The sequence below is a fragment of the Monopterus albus genome, unplaced genomic scaffold, assembly GCF_001952655.1.
Source record: "Monopterus albus unplaced genomic scaffold, M_albus_1.0 scaffold260.1, whole genome shotgun sequence".
In the NCBI taxonomy this organism is placed as follows: domain Eukaryota; kingdom Metazoa; phylum Chordata; class Actinopteri; order Synbranchiformes; family Synbranchidae; genus Monopterus; species Monopterus albus.
This window is the reverse complement of record NW_018128140.1, coordinates 1,041,718-1,059,082: the sequence shown is the minus strand read 5'-3', so window position 1 is coordinate 1,059,082 and position 17,365 is coordinate 1,041,718. Positions and strand designations below refer to the sequence as shown.

Here is a 17,365-nt window from a genome sequence, read left to right as displayed (position 1 = left end):
CCGATGCTGTCTGGCTACACTCTCTCCTACCACCACTTTGCAGTCACTAATCTCTCGTCTTGCCTCGTCTACATAGAATGTAGTCTACCTGCGTACTCCACCTCCACTCTTATATGTAACTCTATGTTCCTCCCTCTTCTGGAAATAGGTGTTAACTACAGCCATTTCCATCCTCTTAGCAAAGCCCACCACCATCTGTCCTTCTAGGTTCCTTCCCTTAACACCAAACCTGCCCGTCACCTCCTCATCACCTTTGTTCCCCTCACCAACATGCCCATTGACGTCTGCCCCAATCACCACTCTCTCCCCTCTGGGAATACTCTCCATCACCTCATCTAACTCACTCCAGAATCTTTCCTTCTCTTCTAACTCACACCCTACTTGTGGACCATAACCACTGACTACATTCAACATTACCCCTTCAATTTCCAACTTCAAACGGATCACCCTGTCTGACCCTCTTTTTACCTCTAAAACATTCCACACGAGGTCCTGCTTCAGGATCACTCCTACCCCATTTCTCTTCCTGTCCACACCATAATAAAACAGTTTGTATCCCCCTCCAATGCTATGTGCTTTGCTACCCTTCCACCTGGTCTCCTGCACACACAGTATATCTACCTTCCTTCTCTCAACCATGTCCGCCAGCTCTCTACCTTTCCCTGTCATTGTGCCAACGTTAAGTCCCTATTCTCAGACCTATACTCCTGCCTTTCCTCTTCTCTCTCTGTCTATGAATCCTTCTGCCTCCTCTCCTTCTTCAACCAACAGTAGTCCAATTTCTGCCAGCACCCTGTAGGTCAACAGCACTGGTGGCGGTCGTTGTTAACTCGGGCCTCGACCAATCCAGTATGGAATTCACACTGATGATTCGCATGTTTAAATTTGGCATGTTTTTACGCCGGATGGCCTTCCTGATGCAACCCTCTTTATTTATCTGGGCTTGGGACCGGCACAGAAGTCACTGGCTTGTAACCCCTGTGGCTAGATTTAGTGTTATCTATTTATATAACTAATTTATCTATTTCTCTATGTAACTTACTATCTAGCTGTCTATTGATCTCTCCATCTACAGTGATTCTCCACTAAATACACAATCTGCTACAACAGTACTAACTCTCAAAGCAACTAATAGCAACAATAGCAACAAACCAATCTGCTCTGCAAAGAAAAATTCAAATGAACGCCACTAAATAGGGATATCCTTTCCCTTAACACACTATCCCAGTGATTCACATGACAAATCGAACCAATCAGTTGATTTGTATGATGACCGAGGCACTCAACTGCTTCGAACGTCACTCAAGTGCTTCAGACGTCACTAGTCACGTGACCAAAACACACCTCAGCACAGTGGTTAAATACAATTGCTTCATGAGCTACCGTGCATGTGTCGGAGCCTCGGGTGTCAGAGGACCATCACTATCTAGAGCCACTCCCCTCAGTCGCCTGTGTGAACAACCAAGGATAATGTCTGTTTACATATTAATGTCTCCTGACTAGATTGTCTGGAAACCTGCACCATCATCCCAACTGACCCCTGACCTCCCCCCTTTTTTTACGCGATGGTCAGTCAGTAGCCTGCGTCTAAAGAAACTGAACTTTGTATTTCAGTGGCCACCTGCATTTAGATTTTAGGCTGGTAGAATTTCCAACAAATTTTCACACCTTGTCTTGAAATGTTGATGAAATAAAAAAATTCTCAAATTTAAAAGTTCATATAAAGTGATTTCTTTCACCTGGCTCAAGGGTATTTTGGTTGCTTTTATGCATTTTTGTGCTTATTTTTGCTCAAAAAATAATCATTGCTAGCTAAATGAATCACTCTGCAGTACTACACAGATTTCCATCTTGAATCTGTCACTTCTGGCTGTTCCCGTTAGGCGTCGCCACAACAAATCGTCACACTGAGGACTCGCATGTTGAAATTTGACACATCTTTTACACCGGATGCCCTTCCTGATGCAACCCTGAATTGAACCTGGGCCGCAGCAGCGAGAACGCTAAATCCTAGCCACTAGTCCACCAGAGACCCCTAGATTTCCATCTGGAATAACAGCAGAAAACTGAACTAATCTGCAGATTATGTTTGGGCCTGATCATCAGACATGCTGAGGTAACCAGAGGGGTCATATGACCTTCAGTGTGTATGGGAGGGTAGGGTGGGGGGGCCATCCTCCAGGATCCATCAGGATTCTTCATGTGAGATCGATCCGATGCAAAGTTGAACAGGAAGCTGTCAGCAGGTATGACACGCAACTTCCTGTTAAAGAAAGGCAGACTTAACTGTGATCCCACTTCCTCCACAGACTCTAAGGTGTTCCTAAGTTTCAGTTCAGACTCGCATCAGAGTCAGTTTGTTACTGCAGTGACTACACCATTTGCCTGCTCACCCATTCACACATACAGACATTCACACTCAGTCATCGGTGATACCACTGGGAGTACCTTGGGTTTCAGGTGTGTTACCTGTGGTACTCAGGTCGAATGTTGCGGTCTGAGCGGAGGGCCTGGGTGGCATACAGCTTCAGGCTGCAAGGAAATGACAGCTCAGAATCCAGATCATAAGCCAGGGAGTATGGCTGAACACCCACCTGCATCAGGATCACGTGGTAGTCCTGAAACATACAGTGACATCATCAGCATCATCAGACTGGCAGTAACATCACCAATACTATAAAACCTGCCATGATGTCACAGACCCAGATCACAGGTTGGTCTCCAAGTCCAGACTTCTGTTTCCACAGAGGAACCTGATGGGGAACAGAGAGAGAACGTCTCAAATACAACCACACATGAAACCTAAGAGATGTTTAATAGAACCTGACAGATGGTTTTGTAGAACTTGTCAGATGTTTAAAGAGCCCATGGCTGCTCGTTTTGCTCATTTCCAGCTATTTAATGTTTAATCTTGGGTACCTCTAGATTAGCTTTGCACCCCTCATTACTCCGAGTAGTCTGTAATTCTTTCAGAACGATAAAACCAGAAAGCCTCTTCCTTAAAACCAGAGGATAGGTCATGAACACGCACAACCCCTGTTGTTGGTGTTGTGTTGAAAGTGGACAGCACAATGAATCACAACACAGTAATTAATTTGAATTTCTCCTTCATAGATAGGTAAAAAGCGGTATATGTACTGATTAAAAGAGATGACTGGTGGACGTCAGGCAACCTCACATGAACGTGCAGCTTCCTAGATTTTATGCTCATTCAAGGAAATCCTTGAACTGTCATGTAATACTTTATTTTGTTAGAAAAAAAATTCTCGCCAGCAAAATTTTGTGAGCAGTGTATAAACTAAGCTACTTCTGCACAGAAATACTAGAACATAGGTACACCTCATTTTTGAGCTTTAGGTCATGTCCAAGATGATAATTCATTGTTGTAACATTGTAGATAAGTCAGAAAACAAGGAAAAGCGCTGTGGGCTCTTTAATAGAACCTGACAAATGTTTCTATGGCACAAATATTTGAGGTGCATCATGGTCTCACCGTTCTGTTCTCATTAGAGATGAAAACAACAAACAGATGTTCTAGCTGTGCAGGTCTCTCCATTCGGACAAAATCACAGAGTTTCCAGACATTTTCTTCACTGTGGAACAAGAACAGAACCACAATCAAACACCAGCTGAACCTGCACAGCCAGCAGAACCAGAACCTGACGTTCTGTATCACCATGTGACAGTCCTATTGATTATCATGTCCAGCTCTGTTCCTGTGTCTGAATAAAGGTAAGTACAGAACTGATCAATAAAAACCTGATCAGGTCAGACATTTCTTGTTCTCAACAGCTACATCGTTTGCTCCATAACACAAACAAAACAAAAGTGAAATAAACAACCCCACACAAAATCAAAGCCAAAAATACAAGTTAAAGTACGCTGACAAATAAATAAGACATGTTAAAAAGGACAACTTAAAGCCACCTAAACATAAGAAAAGAGCAGGGAACATACCTTCTTAAAGTTCTCAGCAGACCTGTGGTTTGTTTATAAAGCTGACTTGGTGAGTCAATCAAATGATCAGGTGATCATTAGAAAATCAGCTGGCAACCAATTTGATAATGGCCTGATCATCAGATTTACTGAGCCTCTGTAGGTCAGGCAAAACCTATGATCAATTTAAAAAAGCTACTGCAGCTCTTGATGTATTGATTAGTTTATGTATGATCCAAACAGAACCAAAACACTTAGGTTTTATTTCAGAAATATTTGTGTTAAATCTGCAGACAACTAGTTCAAATTAACCTGGTCATCTGATTGATTTGATTGACCAATGAAACAATAAATCACATTACTTTTATCCCAATGAACTGTAATAAACATTTAGTAACTCTAAAACACATTAGCAGCTATTGTGTACGTTTTAATTATTTTTCTTAAAATGTTTGGTGATCAATTTTTAACCTTTAATTTCTGTTTGTGTGTTTGCAGATATCGATATTTATCAGTAAAATCAGCTAATCACCGGTCTCAGTCAGATGCTTATTAACCACCATCTCTTCTGTAGTAATGTTAAACTATAACAGTGTATGTGTTGTAGTAACTATTAGAGTATACTGTGGAGTATTTTCAGTGTATATACTGCAGTACCAGGGAATATTTACCAGTAACAGCTGGTATAAACGCAGTTTTCACGGGTTGGCATAATTCTGTCATCACGGTTCATGTTGAAGTGTTACACTGAAAAAGCTCCGCCGGAAGAACACACCATGACGTCACACCAAACGAGATGGCTATCCTTCAAAATAAAAGCGTTCACTCAGACTAGAGCCCTTAAGATGTACGAGTTGTTTTTTTTTTTTTTAGTTTATTTAATATTAGAATAAAAATACAACATAAGGAAAACACAACATAATTCTGCCAGCGGTGAAACAACAATAATAATAAATGAAAAGCTGTATTTAGTACCATGCTTGTAGAATCATGTTAGGCGTTTGGTTTATATGAGAATTGACGATATTTTAGTGCCATCTTCTGTTCTTAGCCTTGGACATCTTTTTACCCACAGGTAAAATTCAATAGCCTACGTGAGCTTCTTCTGTCTGAGCAGCTATGATTAGTCAAAATAAACAGGTATTAATGTGAATTTAGTACACAATTACTGTTTTTATTCCTCTGCCTCAATGCATCTCATCAAGCAAAAGACAAAAACGTGAATGTTGCTAAAAAAGACCAAAGGTTTGGGGCCTCTCATCGTAACCTCTCTGCAGGAGCAATCTTCACCTGAGGGAAGCTGTCATTTCAGGCCGCCGATGATGATAATGACCAGAAGATGGCGCCAACAGTAAACACTGCGGCCGTGTTATATGACCTATGACCCTGCAGGTTGCCATGTGGTTTAATGGCGGAGAGTAGTGGAAACATGTGGAGCAGAGAGCAGAGACAAGATATGAACAAAGACCGAGAGAAAACACAGAAGAAGAGGAGTAACTATGAGGAGCAGGAGCAGGTGGAGGAGCAGGTGAGATACAGACAGACAGGAGGAAAACTGGGATTACTGGTGAGGAGCTAGTGGCTAGCTGTTCGCATGCTAACAGGGGACAATGCATCACAACATGCTGCTGGGAGTATGTGAGATGTGAAATACTCAGAGAGACAATTACAGTACATATTCGGTAACTAACAGTGTTAATGTTCAGACAGCTGAGGAAACCGGTGAGTTCGCCCACGGCCGTTCATGTTGTGTCGTTTAATAGAGAGGAGCAGCCAGGTGAGGACCGTTCATCTCAGCTTTCTGCCGTGTCGTTTTGATGATTATGTTCTTCACTCCTTTTTCTAGTGGTTGAAAAGTAATGAAGTGCACTTGAGTTTTAAATATCGTACAGGGCATCTGTACTTTGAATAGTTCCAGCTTCTGCTATTTTATATTTTAACTTTACTATATTTCAGAAACAATACGTGTATTTGATAACTTCCATTACTTTAGTTTAGTCACAGTATAATCACAAGGCTTTATTGATTCCCGGGGGGAAATTCACAAGCTATCCAGCAGTAATTAAATCAAAAGCATTTAAGGTGGCTAACATTAGCTCCACCTTTACCAGCTTAAGCATTAAAGAGTCCATGGCTGCTCATTTCCAGCTATTTAATGTTTAATCTTGGGTACCTCTAGATTAGCTTTGCACCCCTCATTACTCCAAATAGTTTATGATTGTTTTAGAATGATAAAACTGAAACTCCTGAAAATGAGAGGATAGTCCGTCCCTGGTAGGCTAATGGTTAAGACTGCGGCCCAGGTTCGAGTCAGGGTTGCGTCAGGAAGGGCATCAGTCGTCAGTGTGACGATTCGCTGTGGTGACCCCTAAACGGGGAAAAGCCAAAAGTGGCTAATGGTTCATGAACGTTAACCTTGGACAAGCTCGGGGTCGCCGCCTGATCTTCACAGGAGAGACCTGACCCAATGTGTGGTGAGTTCCCCTCCTAAACAGCTCCCATACCCTGAGGTGGGAGCTGGTCTAGCCGGTTAGCAGTCCAGTGATGCTATATGCAGTTAAGGGAAAGGAAACGGTGACCTGCCCTCCACCTCCTCCCCTAGAGTGACCCAGATTGCATCAGAATCAGCTTTATTGGCCAGGTGTGTCGGACAAGAGGAATTTGACTATGGTACAGCGACTCTCAATGTGCATGTACATATCCCCATGCAAGGGGCAAGTAAACAGTAAACCAACATAAGGCTGTGTAGTATAACAAAATAAACAGCATTAACAAGCAACAAACAGTGCACAAAATAAACAGGCATTAAACAATGCAGACAGACAAAGGAATGCTCATTGTGAAATGAAATAAATAGGAATAAAGAGAGTACTTGCATGCCCCAGTTGCTGTGGGCAGGGTGGAGCATCCCCTAATACAACTCCTGGTTTGTTAAATTAATGGTGGAGAAAGATGAATGGGTACATCAGACATTTTGATAGAAAATGGATGACTGTAATAATAAAATAACAGTAAAAGGAGAAAAATAATAATAAAGCAATTTCCCTCACATACATACATTATATACTTTTGCATACACATATTTATGTAACAAAACTAGAGAGTACTTGCATGCCCCAGTTGCTGTGGGCAGGGTGGAGCATCCCCTAATACAACTCCTGGTTTGTTAAATTAATGGTGGAGAAAGATGAATGGGTACATCAGACATTTTGATAGAAAATGGATGACTGTAATAATAAAATAACAGTAAAAGGAGAAAAATAATAATAAAGCAATTTCCCTCACATACATACATTATATACTTTTGCATACACATATTTATGTAACAAAACTAAATGGAATTAACAAATCAGTAAATGATTAGAGAGAGGAAAGGAAAAAAGGGAGATTGTAGGTTATATTCTCAGTTCATCTGGTTTGATAGGTGTGACGTACTCAAAACAGTAGCATGGACAGTGAGGACCAATGATGAAACAAAAATCAGCCTGTTATATTTCTAGGAGTTTGTAGGAATGTGCATGGCCTTGCCCTCAGGTATCTGGTTTAAGTTAAAAGTGGTTAGAAAGGGATTCCAGGTGGCAGAAAAAGGTGGGTATATTATTCTTATGGGTGGATGATATTTTCTCTAGTGTGATGTGTTCTATGAGAAGGTTGATGTGTAATGAGTTTTTAGATTTCCCATTTAGAAAGATTTTCTTAGTGATGGTTATACAGAAATAAGACAGTGGGTTTTATATTTAATCGGTAGGTGGTCTACTTCTGTGAAATTACCGGGCAGGCAGAGTGACAGGGATGGAGGGATTCTCTGTCACCGTTACTCAGAGGGAGTAAACAGGTTGACAGGTCCAAGTAGCATGGAAGTAATCATCAGCACAACCCAGAGTGCATTGTGAACAAGTATCTGTGTCAGTGAAACACATTTTGAACATTTTACCTTGTGTGATGTGATGCAAGTCCTGGGAATAGTCTTAAATTGTATAAGGCATAAATGTAATATAGTAGTCATGGAAACGATATTTTTTACAGATTTTTGTTTCATCTTCAGATCTTTAATTTCAACAAGAAACCTGCTGAGGAAGAGGAGGATGATGAAGGTCTGTCTGACAGCGAGGACAGCGTGTACTCAGGACTAGAGGATTCTGAGAGTGACACTGAGGATGACGAAGATGAAGAGGAGGGGTCTGATGATGATGCTGATAATAATGATGTGCAGGCGGAGTCAGAGCGGCCTCAGCAGGTATAGTTTAACCTGTCAGTCTGACAGGTGATTGGCTGGTGATGACTCACCTTGTTGAAATTTTCTACTGTTCTCCTGTTTTCTATTCTACACTGTTCCACCTGCAGACAGAGGAGAAGAAGAAGAAGAAGAAGAAGAAGAAGAAGAAGAAGAAGAAGAAGAAGAAGGAGGAGGGAGGAGGAGTGACAGAAGGAGATGATGAAAAGAAAGAAGATGAGTACGGACATGACTCTTCAGACGAGGAGGTGAATCCAGTTTATCTTTTGGATCAGAGAACCTGGTTCTCTGGTGTTCACCAGTCTCTGAACCTAAAGCTCTGTCTGACCCCCTACGTTCCAGTGAGGTTTCTAAAACATTCTTTCAGTTTCCTAAATGCCCTGTCTGATTGTCTAAGATTCTGTCATGGTCTCTGATGTTGTTTGTGGTTCTTTAATTTGTTGTATTGGGGTCTCTGTTCTTCTGGAGTGTAATATTTAATGAGCTGTCAGGTTCATTTTCATTCTCTGTAAAATTCTTACCAAATGAACTGTTAGGTTCACTGCACTTTTATGTTTTTGGGGTTTATAAAACATTCTGTCTGGTTCCTAAGGGTTTTTACGGATCTTGTTCTGTTAGGTTTTCTAGTATTTGGTGCAAACAATCTTTGATGCACTCATTATTATGCAGGACATTAGGAACACAGTAGGGAACATTCCCATGGAGTGGTACAAAGACTTCCCTCACATTGGCTACGATCTGGACGGGAAGAAGATCTACAAGCCAATCAGGAACAAGGATGAACTTGATGACTTCCTGGACAAAATGGAGAACCCAGACTACTGGTGAGCCTGCTAATCCCCTGTTGGTTTATGGGAAATGCTAACGAAGCTAACCTACAGTTCTAAATTAACAGCATTCTGTCCGCAGGAGAACTATCTATGACAAGCAGACAGGAAGTGACATCATCCTATCAGGGGAGCAGGTGGAGCTAGTGAATCGTCTGCAGAAAGGACAGTTTGGTGACATCAACTTCAATGAGCATCAGGTACGCTCAGGTGACTGAGGTGAGGCCCCGCCCCTCCCTCCCTTTTTTGTTGAATACGATGAATAGACTGTTTTTAGCCTGTTGTATATAAAATGTTGATCTAAAACATGACCTTTGCTCCATCCCCCCAGCCCTCGGTGGACTTCTTCAGTAGAGACGTGATGCTCCACCCCGTCACTAACAGACCTGCAGACAAACGCAGCTTCATCCCGTCTCTGATCGAGAAGGAGAAGGTAAAACACGCTGCAGCTTCTTCACTCATCCACACCTGTCTATCATTCTGCCTCTACCTGTTTTCAACTGTCTCACCTGTCTGCAGGTGTCTAAACTGGTTCATGCCATAAAGATGGGTTGGATCAAGCCTCGACGGGTGGAGGATGAAAGCAGGGGGTGCTACTATGACCTCTGGGCCAGTGAGGACTCTTCTATTCTGGCTAAACACAGGATGCATGTGCCTGCCCCCAAAATCCCGCTACCTGGTCACCAGGAGTCCTACAACCCCCCACCCGAGTACCTGTTCACTGAGGAGGAGGTACAGCACCTGGTGAAGCGCTCAGCTCACCTCTTTAACTTACCTGGTTATGAAACGGTTTGAATAAACCAGCCTGTCGACCTGTCTCCCTCTCTGCAGAGAGCTCTGTGGGAGCAGCAGGACCCGTCAGACAGGAAGTTGCCTTTTGTTCCCACGAAGTTCCCGAGCCTCCGACAGGTTCCTGCATTTCCTCGTTTCATCCATGAGCGGTTTGAGCGCTGCCTCGACCTTTACCTGTGTCCCCGACAGAGGAAGATGAGGGTAACTACTGCCAGTTCACACCTCCACCTAGCGGGTGGCACTGCAGCCTTGTTGCACCTGATACACCTGAAGTAGTAGACAAAATGTTTCCTGATGTTAGTAACATCTGTGTAACGAAGGAAGTACTAGTCCCACAGTGTCACCCGACATCACGCTGATACGTGATGTCCCACATCGGTACGTGAAGAGAGAAGTACCTGTGGTGTAGCACACCAGAAGATAATAATACCTTTCACTGACATAACTTTGACCTAATACACATTAAGCAGCAACACATTTCCCAGACAGGAACACACACAGTTATGTCAGTGTTTGTCTAACAGAGGCTGCTGGGTACCAGCAGGTAGACCGCCCTAGCATACCTCACTAATGACAAGTGTTTCCTGGCAGAACTGGGTTAAACACTGAAAGTTTCTGCTAAATGTTACTAGTGTCCCTGAGGCTGATACTTAAACATCTGGATTTGTTTCTCAAAAGCAGTGCGAGCACACAGGTTTCTTCTACCTGTACATATTGTGGTGGTCACCCACTTCATTCAGGCTCCAATCAATAACTGAATCACAAACACTGAATCACTGTTCAAAATATACATCAAACTACTTGCATGATATCACATTTAAAACGTATTAAAAATTGACAAATGAGTGCTGCTGGTAATGAAACCTCCTGCAGCCAGTCAGAGCTCAGGGTCGTCTGTTTAGGTGGAGAGGATCAATAACCGCTTGGGCTGTCTGTCTACAGGTGAACGTGAATCCAGATGATCTGATTCCAAAACTTCCGAAACCGAAGGACCTGCAGCCGTTTCCAACCACACAGTCTCTGGTACAAAAACAGACTTTCTGTACTTGTGAGGACACAGATTTTTACTTGGTGTTCGATTTGACCTGGACGTGTTACCTGTATGTGTGTTCAGGTGTATCGAGGTCACAGCGGTCTGGTTCGGTCCATCAGTGTGTCTCCATCAGGACAGTGGCTTGCTTCAGGTAACTCAGCTGTCATTCACAGTATCCTCTGTAACATGCTGACTTTTGGGGGTGTGGCCTCTGGTTGCTATAGTAACACTGACTAGGCAAAGTGGGTTGTTTTTTTTGTTTTGCTTTTTGTTTTTTGTTTTTAGCAGTGTGGGTGGATCCCAGGTAAAGTATAGTTAAACAGCCCATGGTGATTTTCCTTGTTTTCTGACATATCTACAATGTCACAGCGGTGAATTATCATCTTAGAAGTGACCTCTAAAGCTCAAAAAAATTAGGTGCACTTATTTTCTAGTATTTCTATGCAGAAGTACTTTGGTTTATACGCCTCTCGCGAGACTTTTTTTTTTCTAACAAAACAGTTGGACATGATAGTGTAAGGATTTCCTTGAATGTTCATAATCTCCAGGGCGTTGCGCGTTTATGTGAGATTGCCTGGCATCCACTGGTGCCATTGTAAAAAGTTTTTTTGACTGTTTTTGTGGATATATTTTCCCTCCTGCTGCACTGTGACCAGAGGATGTGGAGGAAAATACAGGGCCTGAGGTTACTATATGTCCAGGAATGTTCCTGTACAGAGACTTCCTGTTTTACCTGACCGGGTTTAACATACAAGCAGCCGGCCTGTGAATCCCCCACAGTGGTTAATGATCAACTGATCAATGCTGGATTCCCCCGGAGCACAATACCTGTTTGTTTTGACTGCTTGAGGCCAATGTGTCTGCTGCATGTGATGTGTTGCTGGTTAACTAGCAGATTAACGACCCATGATGTTATTGTCGGTGCTACGCTACTTGTCGGAATTAATTTAACTGCTTTGGGACTGTATGTGGTCTTGTGGGGGAAGACGCAGCGACCACCGGTTGAATTTACCAACCTTGGAGCAACTTGAGAGGGAATGATGTTTCCACTACTAGAGAGGGAATGATGTTTCCACTACTAGAGAGGGAATGATGTTTCCACTACTAGAGAGGGAATGATGTTTCCACTACTAGGTAGGACTTGATGCTAAGATTAAAAACACATTGCATCTGTTAATGCCTTGTTTCTGTAACGTTAGAGAGAATTGTTGTAAGGCTGGAGAAGTTACTATGTCTGCATTATGCCTGTTAAAACATGGGGTTTCTCAGTTACCTGCTTTGTTTAGAGTGTTACACGTCTCTTTTTATCAGTACATACACCGTTGTTTACCTATCTATGGAGGAGACATTCACAATAATTAATGCTGTCACAGTTCGTTGTGCTGTCTACCTGTGACACAACACTGGCAGCAGGAGTTGTGTGTGTGTGTGTGTGTGTGTGTGTGTGTGTGTTCACGAACAGTCTTGTTTTTAGGAAGAGGCTCTCTGGTGTTAACATTCTGAAATAATTAGGCTCTTTGGAGTTATGAGGGGTGCTGAGATAATCTAGAGGTACCCAAGATTACACATTAAATGGCTGGAGACAAGCAAAATGAGCAGCCATGGGGACTTTAAGGTGTCTGAATCAGCAGGTGGGATGATAAACCAGGTGATATAATCAGACAGCAGCAGTTAGCGGAAACCAGCATCACACATACTGGTACACAACTGTGACATTTTGTACCTGTATTCAGGTAATGATGACTGCACTATGTATTTAACTGTGTGTACCTGTACTCAGGTAGTGATGACGGCACAGTCAGGTTCTGGGAGGTGTGTTCGTCTTGCTGTATTAAGACTGTCCGGGTGGGCGGAGCTGTGAAGAATGTCGCCTGGAACCCAAACCCATCTGTCTGTCTATTGGCTATTGCTATGTAAGAACCTGTTTGGTGTTTTTTTTTTTTTTTTTTTTTTTTTTAATTGTTGTTGGGGTTTTTTTTGTGTGTAACCTGACTGTTTATTTAGCATTTTGTCTATTTACTTATTTACCTATCTTTGTATTTCAGGGACTCGGTGGTGTTGATCCTGTCTCCCTCTCTGGCAGACAAACAGGTTATCTCATCGACAGAGCGACTCCTCGTTGGTCAACAGGAGACGGAGTCAGTGGAGGGGGCAGGGCACATCACCTGGGTTGAGGCTCAGGGGGAGGAGCTAAACCAGGGGATATGCCTCAAAATACAGCACCCCAAAGTGAGAAAAGACACCTGTGTACACACATGCCCATCTGACTCATTGATTAGAGACCCAATCAGTACATGAGAATAGAATAGGCTGTCATTGCACAGTAGGAGCACAACAAAATTGTGGGTGCTCTGCCAACAACAGTGCATTTTAAAGGGTAAAATTAGATATGCACTAGAATATTAAAATAAGGTGTGACAAATATACGCATTGTAATATAAATAATCTGACGTACTGACAGGAGTAAGACCTAATAATTGCACAATGTACATTATACTGAGGTAGAAGTAGGAAGACCATGGTCATGGTAGCATGTACATAAGTATATGTGTGTGTCTTGGGGAGAAGTGTCAGTGATTGTTAGGGATTCGAATGGCCCAGGGGAAGAAACTATTTGTTAGTCTGGTAGTATGAGACTCGATTGACCTGAAGCGCCTTCCAGAAGGCAACAGGTCAAACAGGTGATGGGCGGGATGTGAGGGATCCCTTGTGATGGCTTTGGTTTTTCTGTAGCAGCGGGATCTAGTTATGTCATCCAGAGAGGGCAGTGGGCTGCCAATTATTTTCTGGGTGGTGTTTATAGCCCTCTGCATGGCCCTTTTGTCCTCAGTTATGGAGTTTGCATACCATACACCCAGACAATATGTTAAAATGCTCTCCACAGAGGAGTGATGGAGGGCCAGCAGCTGCTTATCCAAGTTGAACTAACTAATCAGTGTTGATCCCTAAGGCTGTTCATCAGGTGGTGTGGCATGCTAAAGGAGACTATCTGGCATCTGTGATGCCAGATCACTCGAGCCACCTGCAAGTGTTCATCCACCAGCTGAGCCGGAGACGGAGCCAGAACCCCTTCAGGAGGAACAAAGGTCTGGTTCAGTGCGTATCTTTCCACCCTGTTAGACCCTACTTCTTTGTGGCCACGCAACGTTCTGTCCGGATCTACAACCTGGTCAAACAGGAAATGACCAAAAAACTCCAAGCTAATTCCAAATGGATCTCCAGCATGGCTGTCCACCCGGGGGGTAACTAAACCAAAGCTTTATCTAGAGTATGATTATGTCTTTAACAATGTGACAGCACTAATGAGGGGCAGGGTCTCTGAGTCACCTGTCTCTGTGGCTGCAGGTGATCATGTGATCTGCGGGAGTTATGACTGCAGGCTGAGCTGGTTTGACCTTGACCTCTCAACCAAACCCTACAAGATGTTACGGTATGCACCTGTCGGCCAGGCCCGCAGCTCTCTATGAATCAGTGTGTTAGTCTCACATTTCGTTTCAACCTTTTATTTGCAAGGGACCGTCTACAATATTATGCATAATGTTGCCGTTTGATGCGGGAGAGTCGGCATAAAGCTGATTTTAATCTGCAGTCCCTTGGCAGGTCATAAATGAAAGTAATCACAATAATGAAACTGTGCCAGGCACCACTAATGCAATACAATACAAAACAAGCTAGACAAATTTAAATTGGCTTTAAATAAGTTTTAAATAGGTTTGCATGGTTCCTACTGTGTCGTTTTAGGGTTATAATTTATTAGTTTATAGCCATTAGATGTATTGACTGTAGTAATTGCACTGATTGTATTTATCACTTCCTGCAGACACCATAAAAAGGCTGTGAGGGGCGTGGCCTACCACAGAGTTTACCCGTTGTTTGCGTCAGCATCCGACGATGGATCGGTGATCATCTGTCACGGGACTGTTTACAAGTAATACACATCAGAAAGCAGTAATATGCTTCAGTTGCCATAACTATAAGGTGCTGTAAGGTAATAATATATTAACTCCTCCACCCCCCAGTGACCTGCTGCAAAACCCATTGATTGTCCCTGTGAAGGTCCTCAGAGGTCATGTGATCACTCATGACCTTGGTGTTCTGGATGTGACCTTTCACCCCACACAGCCCTGGATCTTATCCTCTGGAGCTGATGCCACCATCCGCCTCTTCACCTAGCAACTACCTCAACAACCAGCAGGTTGGCATGTGGGTCACCTCTCTAGCTGGGAAGAACTGATCATGTCAATGTGCCTGTGGTAACCCAGCAACCAGCCAGTGATGCGGTTACTAGGTAACTACAGGCTGGTGTAGAAATGATGCAACTATGAATCTGATGTTTTCATATGTTCTTTGTGCCTGTTTTTAATTAAACTGAAACTTTCTGATCCAGTTGCTGCTTGTTTGTTGTTACCATGGTGATTTAGATTATGCTGTTTCTTTTTGTCACTAAGATGTGATAAATATCTGTTTTTGCTGACTTTTGCAGAGTGACAGTATCTCAGTCAAAGCTCAGGTTATTAAATAGCAAGCATTTTGTTGTTGTGAAGTGATGTACAGTATGTGCACTCTGAAGCCAATGGCATTTTGAAGTCATTTTGTAATCCTGGTCTCATGTTCTTGGCCCATGGCATCAGACGTAAGACGATTACATGGCAAAGCCACTAAAACGCATACACACGTGCAATTTTAAAAGAAATTGGATATAGGCAAAAATTCAGAATTGGGCATCAAGACCTGCAGTGTAAGTCTAGCCATAAAAAAAGTCAAAGCGAGTCTGAGGGAGCCAGCAAGTCTCCATACAAACTTACCAATCAGCATCTTTTATCTGCAGGTGCTGGAAACCAGTCTTCCCATTTATACCTCATATGTTGATATTCTTGGCCAGAGAGTGTTAAGGTTGCACCCATGACTCTTTACACACTCTTAACGTCTCCCTCACCTTTAAGAGCCAGTGCATTTCTCTGTGAATTGATACTTCCCTGGAGTGCACATCTCTGAGGACCTCTCCTGGACCAACAACACTGGCCAAGAAAGCTCAAACATGCCTCTACTTCCTCTGCAAACTGAGGAGAGCCAGTGCCCCACCTCCAATCATGTGCTCCTTCTACCGGGCCACCATTGAGAGCGTCATCACTGGCTGCATCACTGTGTGGTACAGAGCCTGTACTGCCTCCTGCAGAAGGACCCTGCAACACAGTGAAAACAGCCGGCAAGATCATCTGTACCCCTCTGCCTTTCCTTATGGACGCCTTCAACACCCGCAGAGCCATCAGCATTGCTGATGACACCTCTGCTATTTTACCTTCTGTTATATTATATGTAAATCTGCTACTGTGTTGCTTTTTTGCTGGTATATCTGCTGCTGTTGGTCATTTGCAATACTGTCCATGTATACTTCATATGCTATATGCACCTCATCACCAACGCCCTGGTGATGCTGAACCATCTGACAATCTCTTATTATTGTTTGCACTACGTTTACTGTCTGTACATGGTTTTGAGTCACAGCTTATTGGCTGTACTGTTTAGATTTATCCTAATTACATCAATCCAGTTCTTCTATTTTTATTCTACTTTATTCTATTTTAGTTCTTAAATGTTATGGCACCCAATGCTAGATGAGAGAGAAACGGTATTTCAATTTTCTGTATGTCCTGCACATATGGTGAATTGACAATAAAATCCTTGAACCTTGAACCTACTTCTTTGATTAATCAGCATTACAACATGCCCTAACCCTCTCAAACATGTTTTAACATGAAATTAACAGCAAAAAACTGAACTGAACTGGTCTGATAGTCTGAGCAGCATGTGACTTTCACAATGAAAATACAACAGTAATAATTTGTAAAGTAAAATAAAGGATTTGCAGAGTGAAAACAGTGTTCCCATGGTTTCAGCTACTCATAGTAGGTATCTGTGTCAAACCAGCTGTTAGATTATCTATGTAATTATGAATCCTCAATTTTTCTTTTTCCATAGACTAAGTAGCTTCTTGGTTTTCTACTGTATGTCCCAGCAACATTATTTAAGCCTATTTAGCATTAGACATCTTTTTTTCTCCTAAAGTTGAACTGATATTCTTACCAGTTAGTTTTTGAGGTCAGGACTATTTCTGAGCTGCTCCTCCAGGTTTTCAACAGACTGGCGATCAGCTAATGGCAGCAGATTTGGTTCAACACAACCTTCTTCTTCAGCTACAGATTTCAATCCCAGTTGTGAAAAATGATTTTCCTTTGGACCATCTCTTGATTTGTGAGAACATTTTGCAGGAGTGCTAGGAAGAAAAACGGTTTTGTGGATTACTAAACATCTTATAAAAATGTATTCAGTCAACAGCAGATCACAGCCTATGAATACAATGAAATACATGTATGAAGACTGGTTTGTGTTCTCCTTATCAGTTGATGTGGCTCAGAGGAAACAGTCTTCTCTGGTGCAGGCTATATTTGTTATATCCATCAAAGGCATTTTATTACCAACCATGCTCCCAAGTGCCTAAATTGGCCTTTTTCTGCCATGTCCAATTCAAGGGTTGAAGGATTT

The 17,365-nt window shown here is 42.6% G+C and overlaps 2 protein-coding genes across 2 annotated transcripts in view; one reads left to right on the top strand and one right to left on the bottom strand.

The window, feature by feature from the left end:
• The window catches only part of ntaq1 (N-terminal glutamine amidase 1), a 9,736-nt gene extending 5,043 nt beyond the window's left edge, over positions 1-4,693 (bottom strand). Inside the window, exons 1-5 of the mRNA XM_020621514.1 lie at positions 4,608-4,693; positions 3,494-3,593; positions 2,703-2,753; positions 2,470-2,618; positions 2,139-2,263 (exon numbers count right to left, since the gene is read on the bottom strand). Coding sequence (XP_020477170.1) covers positions 2,139-2,263; positions 2,470-2,618; positions 2,703-2,753; positions 3,494-3,593; positions 4,608-4,669 — 487 coding nt within the window. The 5' untranslated portion in view covers positions 4,670-4,693. The remainder of the gene's footprint in view (positions 1-2,138; positions 2,264-2,469; positions 2,619-2,702; positions 2,754-3,493; positions 3,594-4,607) is intronic.
• A 515-nt stretch (positions 4,694-5,208) lies between these two features.
• bop1 (BOP1 ribosomal biogenesis factor) lies at positions 5,209-15,237 on the top strand. Its single transcript, XM_020621525.1, has 16 exons — positions 5,209-5,464; positions 7,982-8,173; positions 8,281-8,418; positions 8,840-8,994; positions 9,080-9,197; positions 9,329-9,430; positions 9,517-9,729; positions 9,829-9,990; positions 10,732-10,812; positions 10,904-10,973; positions 12,603-12,735; positions 12,868-13,051; positions 13,773-14,064; positions 14,168-14,252; positions 14,643-14,750; positions 14,842-15,237. Exons 1-16 carry the CDS (start codon positions 5,345-5,347, stop codon positions 14,993-14,995), a joined length of 2,307 nt encoding a protein of 768 aa, XP_020477181.1. The 5' UTR covers positions 5,209-5,344; the 3' UTR covers positions 14,996-15,237.
• Positions 15,238-17,365: the final 2,128 nt, after the last annotated feature.